General features: G+C 42.4%; 1 protein-coding gene across 2 annotated transcripts in view; it reads left to right on the top strand.

Moving 5' to 3' along the window:
• thsd7ba (thrombospondin, type I, domain containing 7Ba) overlaps nt 1-22704 on the top strand; it is a 518989-nt gene that overhangs the window by 222498 nt on the left and 273787 nt on the right. For both annotated transcript variants that reach the window (XM_061926051.1, XM_061926050.1), the window contains exons 8-9: nt 15647-15838; nt 18945-19176. In XM_061926051.1, the coding sequence (XP_061782035.1) occupies nt 15647-15838; nt 18945-19176 (424 nt within the window). The remainder of the gene's footprint in view (nt 1-15646; nt 15839-18944; nt 19177-22704) is intronic.

Raw genomic sequence — 22704 nt, 5'->3', positions numbered from 1 at the left:
AGCAATCGGAGGGTTGCTGGTTACTGGGGTTCAATCCCCACCTTCTACCATCCTAGTCACGTCCGTTGTGTCCTTGGGCAAGACACTTCACCCCTTGCTCCTGATGGCTGCTGGTTAGCGCCTTGCGTGGCAGCTCCCGCCATCAGTGTGTGAATGTGTGTGTGAATGGGTAAAATGTGGACATACTGTCAAAGCGCTTTGACTACCTTGAAGGTAGAAAAGCGCTATACAAGTATAACCCATTTATCATTTATTACCTGCCGCTGTCTTTAAGGCCGGTCCTTACACACCCCGCTTCGCGGCAGGCCCGCAGGCCACGCCCCCCCTCCTCCACACACACCTTCTCATTTCAATGCGTTTTCTTTATTTTCATGACTATTTACATTGCAGATTGTCACTGAAGGCATCAAAACGATGACACCTGTGAAGTGAAAAACCCTTTCAGGTGACTACCTCTTGAAGCTCATGGAGAGAATGCCAAGAGTGTGCAAAGCAGTAATCAGAGCAAAGGGTGGCTATTTTGAGAGAAACTCGAATATAAAACATGTTTTCAGTTATTCCACCAATTTTTTGTTCAGTACATAACTCCTCATGTGTTCATTCAATCTACAATGTAAATAGTCATGAAAACACATTGAATGAAAAGGTGTCCAAAATGTTAAGTTAAAAGTTAAAGTACCACTAGGTGTGGCAAAATTATTCTCTGCATTTGACCCATCACCCTTGATCACCCCCCTGGGAGGTGAGGGGAGCAGTGAGCAGCAGCGGTGGCCGCGCCCGGGAATCATTTTTTGGTGATTCAACCCCCAATTCCAACCCTTGATACTGAGTGCCAAGCAGGGAGGAAATGGCTCCCATTTTTATAGTCTTTGGTATGACCGATCTCAGGGCAGACACTCTAACCACTAGGCCACTGAGTAGGTTTTGGCCTGTACTGTACATCAAAAGTATCGACATTTTGATGAGAGTGCGGGAATATGACCATATCACACCAACTCTCAAATCCCTTCACTGGCTTCCTGTTCCGCTCAGGATTGAATTCAAAGTCTCCCTACTAACCCACCAGTGCCTCCATGGAAATGCCCCCCTTCTACCTCAAAAAACTACTCACCCCCAAATCCTCCACTCGACACCTCCGCTCCGGACAGGCTAACCTCCTCCAACCTCCGAGGACAAAGCTACGAACAATTCTGCTCCGCCGCTCCCATGTCTGTGGAACGCTCTCCCTGACCACCTGAGGGCACCACAGACTGTGGATGCTTTAAAAAAAGGCTTAAAAACCCTTCTTTTTAAAAAAAAAAAAAAGCAGTTTTTTTTTTTAGATACATGCATACTAGTTTTAGCTATTTGGATATTCAATTTTTTATTTTTATTTATTTTTTATTATATTTTTATTTTTAATTTTTTTTAATACACTGTAGCACTTTGAGGTTGTTTACTCGATGTAAAGTGCTTTTTACAAATAAAATCTATACTGTTATTATTATTATTTGATTTGAGGATCGATATTAGCGCAGAAAGAGCTGGTATCGATATTTCAGTATCAATCCGCACATCACCAGTTGTGCGTTACGAGCTCGGCCGTTGAACGCACTGTGCCGCTAAGTTGAGGTACCACTGTTCTATTGGTAAAGTTGCCATCACTGCATCAATCAATCAATCAATCAATGTTTATTTATATAGCCCTAAATCACAAGTGTCTCAAAGGGCTGCACAAGCCACAACGACATCCTCGGTACAAAGCCCACATAAGGGCAAGGAAAAACTCACCCCAGTGGGACGTCGCATGGTGGTAGAAAGCTGTAAACCCTACCACCTTCCTTCTACCCTTCATTAATTCCTCATCCGTAGCTAATTGTCCTACACCGCCCACTATCTGATGAACTTTGACAGAACCGACAGTCAAAGAGCCTCGGCGGATGTGAAGAAAAAAACAAGGAAATGTTAATAAATGTTGACGGGGTGGCGCACCTTTTGCACTTTTTGACCGACCGATAATGTCCTCCGAGTTCAAGGGGGCACTTCCTCGCGTTGTCAGGGTAATGATGGGAAAGAGGCGAGGTAAAAGGACCGGCGGTGCATTCTAATTAGTTCAATGAATCACCTGGGCTGACACGTCTCTGTAAAGAGAGCGGCGGCACGGCCCGAATTCCTCGCCCTGCGGAATCGGGGATATCATAATTCCGTAAGTGAGGGTTGGATCAGCTCCTCAGTCGCTACTGCAGACCTTCTTTCAGCACCTCCAGCTTCCCCTTGGTCGGGAATCATTTTTGGGGCAATCTCACGCTATTTTTACTAGTCCCTCCTTTTAGAAAGTAGCTCTTACATACAAAACCAGTGAAAAGAGAATACAATGATTTGCAAATCATTTTCAACTAATATTCATTTGAATAGACTGCAAAGACAAGATATTTCATGTTCACACTGAGAAACTTCATTTTTTTCTTGCAAATAATCACCAACTTAGAATTTATTGGCAGCAACACATTACAAAAAAGTTGTCACAGGGGCATTTTTACCACTGTGTTACATGGCCTTTCCTTTTAACAACACTCAGTAAACGTTTGGGAACTGAGGAGACACATTTTTTAAGATTTTCAGGTGGAATTCTTTCCCATTCTTGCTCATACTTGCCAACCTTGAGACCTCCGATTTCGGGAGGTGGGGGGTGGCGGGCGTGGTCGGGGTGGGGCGGGGGCGTGGTTGGGGGCGTGGCTAAGAGGGGAGGAGTATATTTACAGCTAGAATTCACCAAGTCAAGTATTTCATGTGTATATATATATATATATATATATATATATATATATGTATATATATATATATATATATATATACAGGTAAAAGCCAGTAAATTAGAATATTTTGAAAAACTTGATTTATTTCAGTAATTGCATTCAAAAGGTGTAACTTGTACATTATATTTATTCATTGCACACAGACTGATGCATTCAAATGTTTATTTCATTTAATTTTGATGATTTGAAGTGGCAACAAATGAAAATCCAAAATTCCGTGTGTCACAAAATTAGAATATTACTTAAGGCTAATACAAAAAAGGGATTTTTAGAAATGTTGGCCAACTGAAAAGTATGAAAATGAAAAATATGAGCATGTACAATACTCAATACTTGGTTGGAGCTCCTTTTGCCTCAATTACTGCGTTAATGCGGCGTGGCATGGAGTCGATGAGTTTCTGGCACTGCTCAGGTGTTATGAGAGCCCAGGTTGCTCTGATAGTGGCCTTCAACTCTTCTGCGTTTTTGGGTCTGGCATTCTGCATCTTCCTTTTCACAATATCCCACAGATTTTCTATGGGGCTAAGGTCAGGGGAGTTGGCGGGCCAATTTAGAACAGAAATACCATGGTCCGTAAACCAGGCACGGGTAGATTTTGCGCTGTGTGCAGGCGCCAAGTCCTGTTGGAACTTGAAATCTCCATCTCCATAGAGCAGGTCAGCAGCAGGAAGCATGAAGTGCTCTAAAACTTGCTGGTAGACGGCTGCGTTGACCCTGGATCTCAGGAAACAGAGTGGACCGACACCAGCAGATGACATGGCACCCCAAACCATCACTGATGGTGGAAACTTTACACTAGACTTCAGGCAACGTGGATCCTGTGCCTCTCCTGTCTTCCTCCAGACTCTGGGACCTCGATTTCCAAAGGAAATGCAAAATTTGCATGGTTGGGTGATGGTTTGGGGTGCCATGTCATCTGCTGGTGTCGGTCCACTCTGTTTCCTGAGATCCAGGGTCAACGCAGCCGTCTACCAGCAAGTTTTAGAGCACTTCATGCTTCCTGCTGCTGACCTGCTCTTGGCTCTGCTGTAAGCAGACTTTTATTTATTCATTTATTTGATATTTAGAATGCATAAAAAAGCCATCCGTTGTCATGTCTTTCATAATGATTGTGAATGATAGGCAACATTCCCCCCAAAAATTGTAGTTCCCCTTTAAAGAGTGTGCTCAAACAACCACCGGGTAGTATTTGTGAGCAGATAATAATGAATCAGCTCTTTGTCTTTTAGACTTGTCATCAGCTCAGTACTGCATTCTCCACTCATGCTGTGAGTGAGGGATGAGGCAAAAACTCACCCAGACCCACTGCATGTGTCCATGTTGTTGACATTCACCTCCATCCCCTGTGACTACAAAAAGTTGGCCACCTGTGGCTCTGTTCCAGGAGCAGCATCCTGCCCTCCTTCAGTGTAATCTGCGCTGCCATTAGGCAAATGTGTCATCAGGAGCCCAGTCATAATCACATTGTTTACACGGACATACTTTTGTATTCTCTGAATCATTTGAAAGATAATCGTCATGGCTTGTCACACCACACCAAGTCTTATTTTGAGTTTCTGGGTGTAGTTTTAGTTCCTGGCTTATGCTCCTATTTAGTGTTTTTTCAATTCCTATTTTTCCATTTCCTGCAGCAGCTATTCTAGCAGTTTTCCCCTCACCTGTTTTTTGTTTGTAATAAGCACTATTTAAGTTGAGCTTGCGACACCATAGGTCATACTTGCCAACCCTCCCGAATTTTCCGGGTGACTCCCGAAATTCAGCGCCTCTCCCGAAAACCTCCCGGGACAAATATTCTCCCGAAAATCTCCCGATTTTCAGCCGGAGCTGGAGGCCACGCCCCCTCCAGCTCCATGCGAACCTGAGTGAGGACAGCCTTTTTTCATGACGGGAGGACAACAGGGTGACAAGAACTAAATCATCCAGACTAGAGATAAATTGTATTATTATGTTTATCTTACCTAAAAATAAATATATTTATTAATAAAAAATAAAAATAAAAATAAATACATGTTTACTATATTTTGCTAAAAACATCAAAATTATTTGTATTTTTATTTGTATTTTTTCCTGACTCCTTATTACATCCAGCCATAGAATTACACATTAAAATAAACATATTTGAAATAATTGATTTTAAATTATCATAATAATTCATTTAAAATGACCATTTTTAAATATTAAAATAATTGCTTGTTTATCAACAACTTTAGCATTTTATTCATTACATTTTGAAACTCTCAGAAGCCAAGTTATGTTATATTCCTTAATATTTATTTATGCAAGTTTGAAGTATCAATTATCTAAACACAGTTTTGTTTGCATATTTTCAGGATGTAGATATCTATATATATATATGTATGAAATACGTGACTTGGTGAATTCTAGCTGTTAATATACTCCTCCCCTCTTAACCACGCCCCCAACCACGCCCCACCCCACCCCCGACCACGCCCCCACCCCCTACCTCCCGAAATCGGAGGTCTCAAGGTTGGCAAGTATGCCATTGGTTTGTCGGGTGATTATTGACTATTCACTGGTCACTATAGACGATTCCTTCTTTGCTGAGTTCAAGTGCAAAGGTGGTATGGCGTAGAGAGTAGAGCGGCCGTGCCAGAAGCCTGAGGGTTGCAGGTTCGCTCCCCGCCTCTTGACATCCAAACCGCTGTCGTTGTGTCCTTGGGCAGGACACTTGACCCTTGCCCCCGGTGCTGCTCACACTGCTGAATGAATGATGAGTGAATGATAGGTGGTGGTCGGAGGGGCCGTAGGCGCAAACTGGCAGCCTCGCTTCCGTCAGTCTACCCCAGGGCAACTGTGGCTACAAATGTAGCTTACCACCATTAGGTGTGAATGAATGATGGGTTCTCACTTCTTTGTGAGCGCTTTGAGTATCTAACAATACAAAAGCGCGATACAAAATCTAATCCATTATTATTATTGTTATTAATTGGGCACGTACTTTGTGGACGCCGTCTGCTCCACATTACTTGTAAGTGGTTTAGCTGTGTTCCAGCTTTTTGTTGTGTTTCCCTCATAGTCTGTCCATTCAGAGCACTTCACTCTCGCTTTTTGTTTTGTTTGTTTAATCAATAAAAACCCTTTTTACTACACGCCGCCACCTGGTTCGTCTGCATTTTAAAATCACCACAAACGTTGTCGTCTTCCACGACGCGACGCTTGACAACAATGTGATCCTTTCCATCATTTTGCTTCTTTAAAACATTCCAGCCCAACCACTTTTCTTTACAACCATCCAGATGTTTATGAAGTGTCTCAGCATTATTTCTCACTTTTTAGGATGGCTGGATCTTTATTGTCATTGCACAAGTACAACGAAATTTCATTTTTCAAGATTAGACACACATTGTTCAGGGTAGCAGAACAGGAACGCTGATGAGTCGCCACTTACCGCGCTCCGTAAATGGTGGGAAAAAGGTTGACGCTGGGGAAGGATGAGAAATGAAAAAAAAAGTCGATCTCAGACTGGGCTCCTGTTGGGGGGCCCCAGTCTGGAGTGATAAGAAAAGCACATATACATATTATGACATACAACTCAAGACTTGCAATGAGAGGCAAGGGGGCAGGCATCCGGCCCAAAGCTGCCAGCCACTAGGGGCGCTGCTCTGTTTTCTGTCAAACAACGTGAGTGTTTGTGTAGCTTGTATTTTCCGTGGATGCATATGTTTGTGGAAGCCTGCAGCGTGTCTCTGTTCCCCGACCGAGGTGCTCTTTCCAACGCGATAGCACAGCCAGTCAGTCCAACAAAAATAAACAAACAAACAGGAGAAACATTTGTTGCGCCTTCACTGCACTGTCCTCTGGGAGAGTCTCGACCTTGCCATGTCGCTTGCAGCCAGGGAAGCCAATCTAGATTAGAATGTTAGTTTTTGGGGAGAGCAAAAACCGATGTTACATTTCCACTCTAATTGTCTATTTCTGGTCTTCAAATTCATCGTATTTCACCATCAGAGCAGACGGCGACTCCAGATGTCGTCAAGTTTGCAGAGTAGTCCAAAATTGCAAAAGTCTGAGTGCCCACAGTTTTGCTCGCATCCGCCAATGATTTGTGGCAGCTTTAGGGTCCTCTGAACGGCTGCCACCATCCCCCAATGTGTCGATACACCAGGGCAAAACTTCCAATCAGCAGATGTTCTTTAATCATGATTTCGAATAGGCAGATGTCTTCAACGTCCACGACTGAAAGGGTCGCCAGGCTGTGGCACTCCTCTTCTCCCAAGAGTCTGTCGTCTGTCCAGCGACGACCGTTCTGTCAAGACAGGCGGATTCCTCCAAACCGGAGATCTTGTCAATTTCGTTGATAGGCCAGTTGATCAATTCCATTGTTTCGATGTTAGAGAGCTGTGCACAGAGCAAACACGAGAAAAAACAAAGAAGCAAACAGGAGAAATAAGGGAGAGGGAAAGGGAGTGTCCGCCTTCGATGAGTGCCAGTGAGAAATATATATTAATATGTTTTTGACACAATATTACTGCCCAAGTTTTCGTGCTGGCTATGAGGTATTGGGACCCTCCCTTTAGGAGGTGTGAGGATGATATTCTTTTAAGTGTTCTTTCTTAATCTATAGTCATGTTTGAACACTTTGGGTTTTTATCCTATGTCCGCTAGTAAACTCTTTGTTTCACCTTGAAGGCGCCATACTGTCCGCGTAGGGGTATAACATACTCCCTTCCTGGGCGGAAGGGGCTGTTTTCGCTCTACATAAGCTGACTTTCATTTTGTTTGGGTTTAGACTTCTTCCTGCGGATGCTATTGTCGCATTGTAAGGGCTGGTCTCCTACAGCTTTAGTAAAACTTGGCCAAGTACTATTCTGTCTTGGTGGTTACCATGAATTGATTAACGAGGACCCCGACTTAAACAAGTTGAAAAACTTATTGGGGTGTTACCATTTAGTGGTCAATTGTACGGAATATGTACTGTACTGGACAATCTACTAATAAAAGTTTCAATCAATCAATCAATGGGCCTTCTTACTCAACATATATGTCATCCAAAAGAACTTGGGTCTGACCGGTGTGTTTTATTTCCTGAGAGGAAGACTGGTCGCGCGCAACAGAGGGAAGAGTCGACCCAGATGTTTTAGTTAAGAGAGGTGACTAGAATTGAAGATTAACAATTTATTCTGAATAAAAGAAGGTCAAACAATAGCAATTATAGCGCTGGAGAGAGAACCGAGACGTCTAAAGTCCCGGCCAATCTCTAAAATGGTCGCCCTCCACATATGTTGTTGTCCGACTTGAACAAAACTAAAAGTTCTCTCGGTACAAACGCATTCTTGTCCACTCTCGCTCCCCGCCCCTGGTACTTCTTCATCCGAACCGAAATGATATAGAATGTGTGTGTATTTGCAAAGGTAGAAAAGAGGGTGCATTCATTATGTACATTTTCTTTGAGCAGAACCAAAGCCAAAGTTCAGCTTGGCTTCCATTTCATGTAACATCCTTTTTACTAATTTGAGACAATCATGCAAAGTGAGCTCTTCAACATTTGATTGTGCCAGTCCCAGTATGACGATTGACTGCGCTGAGGTCACAGGTCTATAGAATGTTTTAAAACTTCGATGCGTGACCCTCGATAGTTTCTCCGAGACCCCATTTGATCGTAACCGCAGTTCTTTTCAAAGTGCTCTATTATTTTGTCCAACAAGCTATTGTCCCTGTGGGGAGTGGAAGCGATTATTTGCATGCAGGCAAAGGTGAGAGCTTGCGTTTTTTCCCATAACTACTTTAGTAATAACAGTGGAAAAGATCTATTGGCAGGTGGCCGAGCGGAATAGAAATCATTTTCAATAGAACGCAGGTAGTGGCGCTATTATCCGAGCAAGAGGCACAACTACCAATCCCTGTATTAATAATGCAATAGGACCCTGGGGCAGCCGTCTATTTGCAGAGCCCCCCTCTTATGTTGTCCCTTTCCATTACACACACACACACAAAGTTATGACTTTTGATGGTAATGTTTCCCGGTTGACAGTGTTCCCAGGCTTGTGATACAGTAGTTGCTTGTTTTGTTGTAATTTCAACATAATACATTGGTTGTGAGATACCGTAATATTGCTGTTGATGGGATAGCAAATCAACACAACTTCATGCACATTCCTTGAAACAGCCTCAAGCAATCCAAAAGTGCCTTATTTTCCATAAACTGGCTTCCTCTTACTTATAACTATTTGTGAAAATGACCCAAAAGGAACCAAATTCAGATTTTTTGTAACGGAGGTGGTCTGTGGCGGTGGTGGCTATGGACGGTTGATTGTCCGGGCTTTAGGCTAGCACGCTTGTCCCAGGTTTGAGTCTCGAGTGGAACAGAAAAAGCAGGGACTCAACCAGGCCGGTTACAGTGGTGCCGTGACCCTGATGAGGGTAATTATAACGAGGCCAGCCGGTGCGAGGTCAGTCGGTGTGGCTCGGCCATGTGTACGGTGGTAAACCTCACTCCCTTACAACCTCAAGAGCGCTGCTGGCTATGGAGGGTTGATAGTCCGGGCTTTTAGCTAGCAGGCTTGTCCCAGGTTTGAGTCCCGAGTGGAACAGAAAAAGCAGGGACTCAATCAGGCCGGTTACAGTGGTGCCGTGACCCGGATGAGGGTGTGCATAACGAGGCCAGCCGGTGTGGCTCGACCATGTGTACGGTGGTAAACCTCACTCCCTTACAACCTCAAGAGCGGTGCTGGCTTTGGAGGGTTGATAGTCCAGGCTTTTAGCTAGCACGCTTGTCCCAGGTTTGAGTCCCGAGTGGAACAGAAAAAGCAGGGACTCAACCAGGCCGGTTACAGTGGTTCCGTGACCCGGATGAGGATAAGTATAACGAGATCAGCCGGTGTGGCTCGGCCATGTGTACGGTGAAAACCTCACTCTCTGACAACTTCAAGAGCGCTGCTGGATATGGAGGGTTGATAGTCCGGGCTTTTAGCTAGCGGGCTTGTCCCAGGTTGAGTCCCGAGCGGAACAGAAAAAGCAGGGATTTAATTAGGCCGGTTACAGTGGTGCCATGACCCGGATGAGGGTGAGTATAACGAGGTCAGCCTGTGTGAATCGGCCATGTGTACGGTGGTAAACCTCACTCCCTGACAACCTCAAGAGCGGGGCTGGCTCTGGAGGGTTGATAGTCCGGGCTTTTGGCAAGCACGCTTGTCCCAGGTTTGAGTCCCAAATGAAACAGAAAAAGCAGGGACTGAACCAGGCTGGTTAGAGTGGTTCCGTGGCCCGGATGAGGGTGAGTATAACGAGGCCAGCTGGTGTGGCTCGGCCATGTGTACGGTGGTAAACCTCACTCCCTGACAACCTCAAGAGCGCTGCTGGCTATGGAGGGTTGATAGTCCGGGCTTTTAGCTAGCGGGCTTGTCCCAGGTTTGAGTTCCGAGTGGAACAGAAAAAGCAGGGACTGAACCAGGCCGGTTACAGTGGTGCCGTGACCCGGATGAGGGTGAGTATAACGAGGCCAGCTGGTGTGGCTCGGCCATGTATACGGTGGTAAACCTCACTCCCTGACAACCTCAAGAGCGCTGCTGGCTATGGAGGATTGATAGTACGGGCTTTTAGCTGGCACGCTTGTCCCAAGTTTGAGTCCCGAGTGGAACAGAAAAAGCAGGGACTCAACCAGGCCGGTTACAGCGGTGCTGTGACCCGGATGAGGGTGAGTATAACGAAGCTCACTTCTTGACAACCTCAAAAGCGGTGCTGGCTATTGGGTTAATAGCTCGGTAGCTAACACGCCGAACGTCCCAGATTCGAGACCAGTGCCGAACAGAAAAAGCAGGAACTGAACCAGGGTGGTTACAGTGGTGCCGTGACCCGGATGAGAGTGAAGTTTAGGGGTGTCAGTGTAACGGAGGCCAGTCGATGTGGCCGGGCCATGTGTATGTTGGTAAACCTCTCTCCCTGATAGCCTCAAGAGCAGTGTTGGCTTTTGGGCTGAATGCCCGGGCATATTTGGATGGAACGTCTCAGGTTCAAGTCCCGGGCATAACATAATTAGCAGGGGCAGAACCAGGCGGGTGCTGTGACCCTGATGAGGGTGAGTGTAACGAATAGGGCTGTGAGTCTTTGGGCACCTCATGATTCTGATTCGATTCGATTCTTGAGTTCAACAATTCGATTCAGAATTGATTCCAGATTCAAAACGATTCAACGATTCAAAACGTATCTTTTCTAAAGTAAATCTATACAGCATATATGATTATCTACATCAACAATATGATTTACCTGAAAAGGACAGATTTTAAATAAAATTAAAAATGTATTATGAAATGTTTTTTGAAAATCGATTAAGGATCGTTACAAATAAGAATCGTGATTGATTCGAATATAGATTTTTTTTTATATTCCTACTAAGGGAGGCCAGCTGGTCTGCCTCGGCCATGTGTATGTTGGTAAACCTCACTCCATGACAGCCTCAAGAGCAGTGCTAGCTATCAGGTTCATAGTCCGGGCTTTTAGCTTGGTAGCTAGCATATTTGTCTCTCATGCCGAACGTCTCAGGTTTAAGTCCCGGGCGGAACATAAATAGCAGGGACAGAACCAGGCGGGTTACGGTGGTGCCGTGACCCGGATGAGGGTGAGTGTAATGGATAGGGCTGTGAATCTTTGGGCACCCCACTATAGATTCGATTCTTGGGATTAACAATTCGATTCAAAACGATTCTCGATTCAAAATCAATACTATTTTAATAACATTGGGTGCCATTTTTATGATTAACTACATTCCTCGATAAAATAGATAAACAGCTCTGATACATTTCTATATCACTTAAGAGAAAACAGTTATTTGTTATTAAATTGTACCCAAACATTTAATCAGTTTGCTTCTTTTAAATACAATTCTACCCAAACATTTATTAAAGTCAAATACAAATAAGGCAACAAGTGAAGTATCCGACAATTCTCTTTTCTAAAGTAAATGTGTACAGCAGTTTTGCCTGATTGGCTGTGAAGAACAGATTTTTTTTTTTTTTTTAATTTATAAATCGAGTTTTGATTATTTTTTTTTAATCGCTTAAGGCAGTGATTTTCAACTATTTTTGAACCAAGGCACATTTTTTTGTGTTGACAAAATGCGGAGGCACACCACCAGCAGAAATCATTAAACAACGAAACTCAGTTGACAGTAAAAAGTTGTTGTTGCAATTGTTGGATATGACTTTAAACCATAACCAAGCATGCATCAATATAGCTCTTGTCTCAAAGTAGGTGTACTGTCACCACCTGTCACATCACCCCCTGACTTATTTGGAGTTTTTTGCTGTTTTAGTGTTTTAGTTCTTGTCTTGCGCTCCTTTTTTGGTGGCTTTTTCTCTTTTTTTGGTATTTTCCTGTAGCAGTTTCATGTCTTCCTTTGAGCGATATTTCCCGCATCTACTTTGTTTTAGCAATCAAGGATATTTCAGTTGTTTTTATCCGTCTTTGCGTGGACATTGTTGATTGTCATGTCATGTTCGGATGTACATTGCGGACGCCATCTTTGCTCCACAGTAAGTCTTTGCTGTCGTCCAGCATTCTGTTTTTGTTTACTTTGTAGCCAGTTCAGTTTTAGTCTCGTTCTGCATAGCCTTCCCTAAGCTTCAATGTCTTTTCTTAGGGGCATTCACCTTTTGTTTATTTTTTGGTTTAAGCATTAGAAACCTTTTTACCTGCACGTTGCCCATACTTGCCAACCCTCCCGAATTTTCCGGGAGACTCCCGAAATTCAGCGCCTCTCCCGAAAACCTCCCGGGACAAATATTCTCCCGAAAATCTCCCGATTTTCAGCCGGAGCTGGAGGCCACGCCCCCTCTAGCTCCATGCGGACCTGAGTGAGGACAGCCTTTTCTTTATGACAACAGGGTGACAAGAACTAAATCATCCAGACTAGAGATACATTGTATTATTGTGTTTATCTTACCTAAAAATAAATATATTTATTAATTAAAAAAAAAAATAAAAAAAATGTTTACTATATTTTGCTAAAAACATCAAAAGTAATTGTATATTTATTTGTATTTTTTCTGACTCCTTATTACATCCAGCCATAGAATTATACATAACAATAAACATATTTGAAATAATTAATTTTAAATTATCATCATAATTCATTTAAAATGACCATATTTAATTATTAAAATAATTGCTTGTTTATCAACAACTTTAACATTTTATTCATTACATTTTGAAGCTCTCAGAAGCCAAGTTATGTTATATTCCTTAATATTTATTTATGCAAGTTTGAAGTATCAATTATCTAAACACAGTTTTGTTTGCACATTTTCAGGATATATATATATATATATATATATATATATATATATATATATATATATATATGAAATACTTGACTTGGTGAATTCTAGTTGTCAATATACTCCTCCCCTCTTAACCACGCCCCCAACCATGCCCTGCCCCACGCCCCCACGCCCCCACCTCCCGAAATCGGAGGTCTCAAGGTTGGCAAGTTGTTTCCGACATCTACAAAGCAATTAGCTACCTGCTGCCACCTACTGATATGAAAGAGTATTACATGGTTACTCTGCCGAGCTCTAGACAGCACCGACACTCAACAACAACACATCATTTGCAGACTATAATTACTGGTTTGCAAAAAATATTTTTTTACCCCAAATAGGTGACATTAGATAATCTCCCACGGCACACCAGACTGTATCTCACGGCACACTAGTGTGCGGCGGCACAGTAGTTGAAAATCACTGGCTTAAGGACCGTTACAAATAAGAATTGTGATTATTTCCAAAACAGATTTTTTTTTTTAATACGCCAGTAACGAAGGCCAGCTGGTATGGCACGGCCATGAGTATGTTGGTAAACCTCACTCCCTGACAATATCAAGAGCAGTGCTAGCTATCAGGTTCATAGCCCGTGCTTTTAGCTCGGTAGCTAGCATATTTGCATACTTGCCAACCTTGAGACCTCCAATTTCGGGGGGTGGGTGCGGGGGCGTGGTTGGGGGCGTGGTTAAGAGGGGAGGAGTATATTTACAGCTAGAATTCACCAAGTCAAGTATTTCATATATATATATATATATCCCCGCGACCCCGAAGGGAATAAGCGGTAGTAAATGGATGGATGGATATATATATATATATATATATATATATATATATATATATATATATATATATATATATATATATATATATATATATAAATAAAAGAAATACTTGAATTTCAGTGTTCATTTATTTACACATATACACACACATAACACTCATCTACTCATTGTTGAGTTAAGGGTTGAATTGTCCATCCTTGTTCTATTCTCTGTCACTATCTTTCTAACCATGCTGAACACCCTCTCTGATGATGCATTGCTGTGTGGCACGCACAAAAGTGCTTTCATCAAATGCACTAGATGGCAGTATTGTCCTGTTTAAGAGAGTCACAACATTGCTGTTTACGGCAGACGGACTGCTTTACTGTAGACGTTCTTTATATTGTGGGAAAGCGGACTCAGGTCCGCATGGAGCTGGAGGGGGCGTGGCCTCCAGCTCCGCCTGAATTTCGGGAGAAAATTTGTCCCGGGAGGTTTTCGGGAGAGGCGCTGAATTTCGGGAGTCTCCCGGAAAATCCGGGAGGGTTGGCAAGTATGATATTTGTCTCGAATGCCGAAAGTCGTAGGTTCGAGACCCGGGCGGAACATAAAAAGCAGGGACTGAACCAGGCGGCTTACACTTAAACCCAACGTTAATAAAGTATGTAGTAAAATGGGTCATTTTTTTTAACTACATTAGCAAACCAATGAGCCTTGAAATAAACACACTTACCAAGATTAGTTAGTAAAAATGTCATCTTATTTTCATTTTTATTTGCCTCGTAAAAATTATTAGTTAGGGGTAGAGATGCGCGGTTTGCGGACACAACCGCGGAGTCCGCGGATTATCCGTGGGTCGGGCGGTTGAAATAAAAAAAAATTAGATTTTATCCGCGGGTCGGGCCGGGCGGTTGAAATAAAAAAAAAAAAGATTTTAAATAGATTCAGGCGGGTGGCAGTAAAACCAATTGGGAAATATATATACATAGTTAAATGTTGTTACCCACATACGAAACACGAGCAGGCACCTGCAGCATATGCCACAACAGAAGAAAAAAAAAAAAGAGATGGCAACGCCGGCAGCATGGTACGCGACAAACTAAAAAAGGGAATACTAAAGACCAGGGGGAAAAAAAGGCCAGAAAAGTTCAGCGTGGACTCGTTTTTATGAGGTTGTAAATCAGGATGATAGTAATGCTGGCTACGTGATTTGCAAGAGCTGCGACGCTGTTTATGTCTACGACAGTCACAAAACCGGGACATCTAACATGGTGCATCACATTTGTGCAAAACCCCGAATCTCCACAAACACCCTGAGCATGAGCAGTTTCGTCCGCCGTGATCCCAGAAGAGTGCCACAGGATGTTAAAACAAGGCTTACAGATGCATGTGTGAACGCAGCTGCCTGCAGCAGTTTGAGTGGCGCGAGCGCGCTTGGAGGTGTGCTCATCGTGGCTCCCAGATGATTGCGCACTGGTGTGCGTCTGGGCCGTGACAGCGTGGCACGCATTGAATGTCTCTGCTTCATTGGATCAGTCTCCTTTCTTTAACAGGCAAAAGCTTTATAACCTCACTAATGCCTTGCATCGTCTATATTAGATACATAACAACGGGCAGGTGCGGGCGGGTGCGGTTTTGATTAAATGTTAGTTCGGGTGGATGCGGATGGTTGACGACTTTTGTGATGCGGTTGCGGATGAAATAATTGCCTATCCGCGCATCTCTAGTTAGGGGGAGGAATTTGATTAAAACGTTTGGTGCTTTAAAATGGATACCCCAAATCTCACATAGTTGATACTTCCGGTTTCCCCAGGTGAGGATGTGCCCACCAGTTACTGTGGAGGAGACCCTCCCCCGACCCAAGCGCCTTGCGAGGTGGCCTGTCGTGCGGACTGTGTTCTCAGCGTCTGGTCCCCCTGGTCCCCCTGCACACACAGTTGTGCCTCAAAAACTGCAGACGGCCGACAAAGCCGCACACGCACTGTGTTGGCGCTTCCGGGAAAAGGTAAGGCAATGCATTATCACTTCAAGAGGTACGATAAGGTATAGGCCAAGGCAGGGCCGGCCCGTGGCATAGGCCGTATAGGCAAATGCTAAGGGCGCCGTCCATCAGGGGGCGCCACGCCAGTGCCACAAATGTTGGAGAAAAAAAAAAAAAAAGTTGGTACTATTATTTCTAAATACAAAAAATAATCCCACGTTAATTAAAATGCAAAGTAAAGCCTATATAATAGAAATATTATTTGTTACAACATTACAACATTACGCCCCCCCCCCCCCCCCCCTACAGTACTCCCACCTTACATTCCTCAGGGACATTTGTATTAGATCTTTTAAGCAGGTGTTTTTTGTTTACATTGTTATTGCCTTCTGGTTAGCTAATGTTTGCCCTGCAGGTAATAGTCACTTTTCCACCCCTTTATATATTAGGTATAGTTGTAAGCCTAGTTGTTAAAGTGCACATCATAAATGTAAATTAAGCAATATGTATGTAAAAAATATTGTATTTCATATATTCATTTTTTATTTTTTGCATTCATTTATTTATTCATATTGTTTTTTATCTTGTTAACTATTCTGATTGTTAATTTGCTTTCTTTAAGTAAAAAAAAGGTCAAAGACAAAGCTATTCGGTTTCTTGTGCGTATATACACTTCACTGCCGATGTGGGGGGGCGCCACCTAAAATCTTGCCTAGGGCGCCAGATTGGTTAGGGCCGGGCCAGGGCCAAGGGTCGGCAACCCGCGGCTCTAGATTTAGCGCCGCCCTAGTGGCTCTCTGGAGCTTTTTCAAAAATGTATGAAAAATGGAAAAAGATGAGTGGGGAAAAAAAATGTTTTTGTTTTAATATGGTTTCTGTAGGAGGACAAACATGACACAAACCTCCCTAATTGTTATAAAGCACACTGTTTATATTAAACATGCTTCACTGATTCGAGTATTTGGCGAGTGCCGTTTTGTCCTACTAATTTTGGCGGTCCTTGAACTAACCGTAGTTCGTTTACATGTATAACTTTCTCCGACTTTCTAGGACGTGTTTTATGCCACGTCTTATTTCGTCCACCAAACTTTTAGCGTTGTGCGTGAATGCACAAAGGTGAGTTTTGTTGATGTTATTGACTTGTGTGGAGTGCTAATCAGACATATTTGGTCAGTGCGTGACTGCAAGCTAATCGATGCTAACATGCTATTTAGGCTAGCTATATGTACATATTGCATCAATATGCCTAATTTGTAGCTATATTTGAGCTCATTTAGTTTCCTTTAAGTCCTCTTAGTTCAATTTATATCTCATGACACACTATCTGTATGTAATATGGCTTTTAATTTGTTGCGGCTCCAGACAGATTTGTCCTTGTATTTTTGGTCCAATATGGCTCTTTCAACATTTTGGGTTGCCGACCCCTGGTATAGGCTGACAGAAAATACTGAAATAGGACACAAAAAAATAGACTTAGGGCTCTATCTGGACCTCTTCTACAAGTCAGGAGATTTATAAACCCTGTTTCCATATGAGTTGGGAAATTGTGTTGGATGTAAATATAAACGGAATACAATGATTTGCAAATCCTTTTCAACCCATATTCAATTGAATGCACTACAAAGACAAAATATTTGATGTTCAAACTCATAAACTTTTTTTTTTTTTTTGCATACTTAGAATTTCATGGCTGCAACACGTGCCGAAGTAGTTGGGAAAGGGCATGTTCACCACTGTGTTACATGGCCTTTCCTTTTAACAACACCCAGTAAACGTTTGGGAACTGAGGAGACACATTTTTTAAGCTTCTCAGGTGGAATTCTTTCCCATTCTTGCTTGATGTACAGCTTAAGTTGTTCAACAGTCCGGGGGTCTCCGTTGTGCTATTTTAGGCTTCATAATGCGCCACACATTTTCAATGGGAGACAGGTCTGGACTACAGGCAGGCCAGTCTAGTACCCGCACTCTTTTACTATGAAGCCACGTTAATGTAACACGTGGCTTGGCATTGTCTTGCTGAAATAAGCAGGGGCGTCCATGGTAATGTTGCTTGGATGGCAACATATGTTGCTCCAAAACCTGTATGTACCTTTCAGCATTAATGGTGCCTTCACAGATGTGTAAGTTACCCATGTCTTGGGCACTAATTCACCCCCATACCATCAAAGATGCTGGCTTTTCAACTTTGCGCCTATAACAATCCGGATGGTTCTTTTCCTCTTTGGCCGGAAGGACACGACGTCCACAGTTTCCAAAAACAATTTGAAATGTGGACTCGTCAGACCACAGAACACTTTTCCACTTTGCATCAGTCCATCTTAGATGAGCTCAAGCCCAGCGAAGCCGAAGGCGTTTCTGGGTGTTGTTGATAAACGGTTTTCGCCTTGCCAAGGAGAGTTTTAACTTGCACTTACAGATGTAGCGACCAACTGTAGTTACTGACAGTGGGTTTCTGAAGTGTTCCTGAGCCCATGTGGTGATATCCTTTACACACTGATGTCGCTTGTTGATGCAGTGCAGCCTGAGGGATCGAAGGTCACGGGCTTAGCTGCTTACGTGCAGTGATTTCTCCAGATTCTCTGAGCCCTTTGATGATATTACGGACCGTAGATGGTGAAATCCCTAAATTCCTTGGTTGAGAAAAGTTTTTCTTAAACTGTTCAACAATTTGCTCACGCATTTGTTGACAAAGTGGTGACCCTCGCCCCATCCTTGTTTGTGAATGACTGAGCATTTCATGGAATCTACTTTTATACCCAATCATGGCACCCACCTGTTCCCAATTTGCCTGTTCACCTGTGGGATGTTCCAAATAAGTGTTTGATGAGCATTCCTCAACTTTATCAGTATTTATTGCCACCTTTCCCGACTTCTTTGTCACATTTTGCTGGCATCAAATTCTAAAGTTAATGATTATTTGCAAAAAAAAAAAAAAGTTTATCAGTTTGAACATCAAATATGTTGTCTTTGTAGCATATTCAACTGAATATGGGTTGAAATTGATTTGCAAATCATTGTATTCCGTTTATATTTACATCTAACACAATTTTCCAACTTATATGGAAACGGGGTTTGTAGTTAGACTTCAAACGTATTCCCTTTTTCTGAAGTAATTTTTATTTTTTTTCAGATGGGAAAAAGTGTCCAGGACCTCCGGCTTTGGAGGAGTGGAGAGTTTGCAATGACCACCCTTGCCTGGTGTTTTACTGGGAGGCCTCGGCATGGGGGCCCTGCATGGCGGATCCCTTTTTGGACTTCAATCAAACAAGCCTCTGGAATGAAACATCTGCCTGTGCTACGGGTGTCCAAATTCGGAAAGTGACCTGCCTGAAAATGAACGGTGGACTCATTGTGAGCAAAAGGTACGTTCTATAGCTTGGTATTGATTTTATTTCTACTCCGTCTATAGCAGGGGTCGGCAACCTTTACCACTCAAAGAGCCATTTTGACCCGTTTCACGAAATAAAGAAAACAATGGGAGCCACAAAACTCTTTTGAAATTTAAAATGAAATAACACTGCATACAAAGTTTTTTTTTGCTTTGTGCTGTGTATAAACCAGTTGTCTCAGACACGCGGCCCGCACCTTAATTTGAAAATGGAATGTTAGTGCTGCCCGCGAGTTTTATATGAATGCCGCTTGACAGCATCACACTTGCCAACCCTCCCAATTTTTCCGGTAGACTCCCGAATTTCAGAGCAACTATTCTCTCAAATGTCTGCTGATTTTCACCCAAACAACAATAATAAGGGCGTGCTATGATGGCACTGTCTTTACCGCCCTCTACAACCTGTACAAACAGCGTGCCAGCTCAGTCACATGTTGTATGCGGCTTCTGCAGACACATGAGTGACTGCAAGGCATACTTGTTCAACAGCCATACAGGTCACACTGAGGGTGGCCGTTTAAACGACTTTAACACTCTTACTAATATGCGCTACACTGTGAACCCACACCACCAAGAATGACAAACACATTTCGGGAGAACATCCGCACCGTAACACAACATAAACACAACAGAACAAATACCCAGAATCCCATGCAGCCCTAACTCTTCCGGGCTACATTATACACCCCCGCTACGACCAACCCCCCTCCGTGCGTCAGTTGAGGTGGGCGGGGTTGGGGTTTGGTGGTAGCGGGGGTGTATAATGTAGCCTGGAAGAGTTAGGGCTGCATGGTATTCTGGGTATTTGTTCTGTTGTGTTTATGTTGTGTTGCGGTGCGGATGTTCTCCCGAAATGTGTTTGTCATTCATGTTTGGTGTGGGTTCACAGTGTGGCGCATATTAGTAAGAGTGTTAAAGTTGATTATATCACAACCCTCAGTGTAATCTGTATAGCTGTTGACCAAGTATGGCTTGCAATCACTTACGTGTGTAAGCAGAGGCCGCATACTACATGTGACCGGGCCGGCACGCAGATAGCATGGTGTAAAAGCGGACGCGACGACATGTTGTAGAGGACGTTAAAGACCGTGCCATCACGCCACGCCCTCAATATTGTTGTCCGGGTGAAAATCTGAGAATGTTTGCCCCGGGAGAGGCACTGAAATCCGGAAACCTCCCGGAAAAATCGGGAGGGGGGACGGCCAGTATGCAGCTGAGCCGCATCAGAGTGATCAAAGAGCCGCATGTGGGTCTGGAGCCGCGGGTTGCTGACCCCTGGTCTATAGGATGGAAATGTATGTTGTGTTACATTTAATATTTGTATGGTTTCTGATTCGGGCTTTTGTATTCACAAATATATCTTCTGTTCTTTGATATAAATGTGTGTTTTTTTAATTAAAAAAACACAGATAACGAGATGAGGCAATTCCTGAAGGACTTGCGTGTGAATGCTCCAATGTTGTAGTTGAACTGAAATGCTGACAGAATGTAGTATGAATGTAAGAATAGTTTGAATGTTGGAATGGTTTGAACGTTAAAGACTTTGAATTTCCAGAAAAAACTGAATTTGGTTTGGAACTTGGGAAAGTGTTATTTGGATGGATGGAATGTGTTGATGTTGGAATGGTTTGAATCGGTTGAAAAATGTGCGAATTGTGGAAGTTTAAAAAATGGACAATTCATTTTGAATGGGGAAAATGTCCCTGAAAACTGGGAATTCCTGGAAATCCGGGAATTGTTTTAAATTGTTGAAGGAGAGCACCGGATTTTGAACAGGTTGAATATTTTAGAGTTGGAACGGTTCAAATCGGATAAAAAATGTGGGAATTGTGGAACTTTGAAAAATGTCCCATTCATTTCAATAAGAAATTCGGGAAAAGCGGGAGTTTTTTTGGAAAATGTCAAAAAACTTGAATTTACTGAATTAATTCAAATGATTGGTTTTGGAATGTTTCAGATTGGTCGAGAAATGTTGAAGTAGTAACATTTTTAATTGAGAAATGGTATTAAGGAATTCCGGGAATTTCGAGAAAACTGGGAAATGTTTCCAGTTCAAAAAAACACTTTGTTTTTTTCCTGATTAAGAGGAATGTTTGGACGGTGGAACGGTTGAAGTGGGTCGAAAAATGTGGAAGGAGTAGTCGCCAGAAGAAAGGGTCAAAAAAGGGTTTGAAAAAAAGTGAAATCTGGGAATTCCTGGAATTTTTTTTAACTTGAAAAAAATCTAAGTTTGAATAAACAGGATGACTGAAATATGTTGACGGTGGAATGGTTTGAATCTGTGGAAAAATGTGGAAATGGTAGAAGCTTGAAAAATGTCCAATTCATTTTGAATGGGAAAAATGTCCAGGACAACCTGGAATTCTGGGAAATCTGTGAATTTTTTTAAATTGTTGAAAGAGAGCACCAGATTTTGAACAGGTTGAACATTTTAGAGTTAGAACGGTTTGAATCGGATAAACAATGTGGGAATTGTGGAACTTTGAATAATGTCCCATTCATTTCAATAGGAATTTCGGGAAAAGCGGAATTTTTTTTAGAACATTTAAAAAAAACTTGAATTTACTGAATTAGTTCAAATGGCTGGTTTTGGAATGTTTCAAATCGGTCGAGAAATGTTGAAGTAGTAAATTTTTTAATTGAGAAATGGTATTAAGGAACTCCTGGAATTTCGGGAAAACTGGGAATTTTTCCAGTTCAAAAAAACTTGTAGTTTTTTTTCCTGATTAAAAGGAATGTTTGGATGGTAGAACGGTTGAAATGCGTTGAAAAATGTGGACGGAGTAGTCGCCAGAAAAAAAGGGTCAAAAAAGTGTTTGGAAAAAAAGTGAAATCTGAGAATTCCTGGAATTTTTTTTAACTTGAAAAAAAATCATAGTTTGAATAAACAGGATGACTGAAATATGTTGACGGTGGAATGGTTTGAATCTGTGGAAAAATGTGGAAACGGTAGAAGCTTGAAAAATTTCCAATTAATTTTGAATGGGAAAAAATGTCCCGGAAAACCTGGAATTCTGGGAAATCTGTGAATTTTTTTAAATTGTTGAAAGAGAGCACCAGATTTTGAACAGGTTGAACATTTTAGAGTTAGAACGGTTTGAATCGGATAAACAATGTGGGAATTGTGGAACTTTGAATAATGTCCCATTCATTTCAATAGGAATTTCGGGAAAAGCGGGAATTTTTTTAGAACATTTAAAAAAACTTGAATTTACTGAATTAGTTCAAATGGCTGGTTTTGGAATGTTTCAAATCGGTCAAGAAATGTTGAAGTAGTACATTTTTTAATTGAGAAATGGTATTAAGGAACTCCTGGAATTTCGGGAAAACTGGGAATTTTTCCAGTTCAAAAAAACTCGTATTTTTTTTTCCTGATTAAAAGGAATGTTTGGACGGTGGAACGGTTGAAATGCGTTGAAAAATGTGGAAGCAGTAGTCGCCAGAAAAAAGGGGTCAAAAAAGTGTTTGGAAAAAAAGTGAAATCTGGGAATTCCTGGAATTT

Source organism: Nerophis lumbriciformis, linkage group LG31 (assembly GCF_033978685.3).
Source record: "Nerophis lumbriciformis linkage group LG31, RoL_Nlum_v2.1, whole genome shotgun sequence".
NCBI lineage: Eukaryota > Metazoa > Chordata > Actinopteri > Syngnathiformes > Syngnathidae > Nerophis > Nerophis lumbriciformis.
The sequence above is the reverse complement of the archived record's forward strand: the minus strand, read 5'-3'. Positions and strand labels throughout refer to the sequence as shown.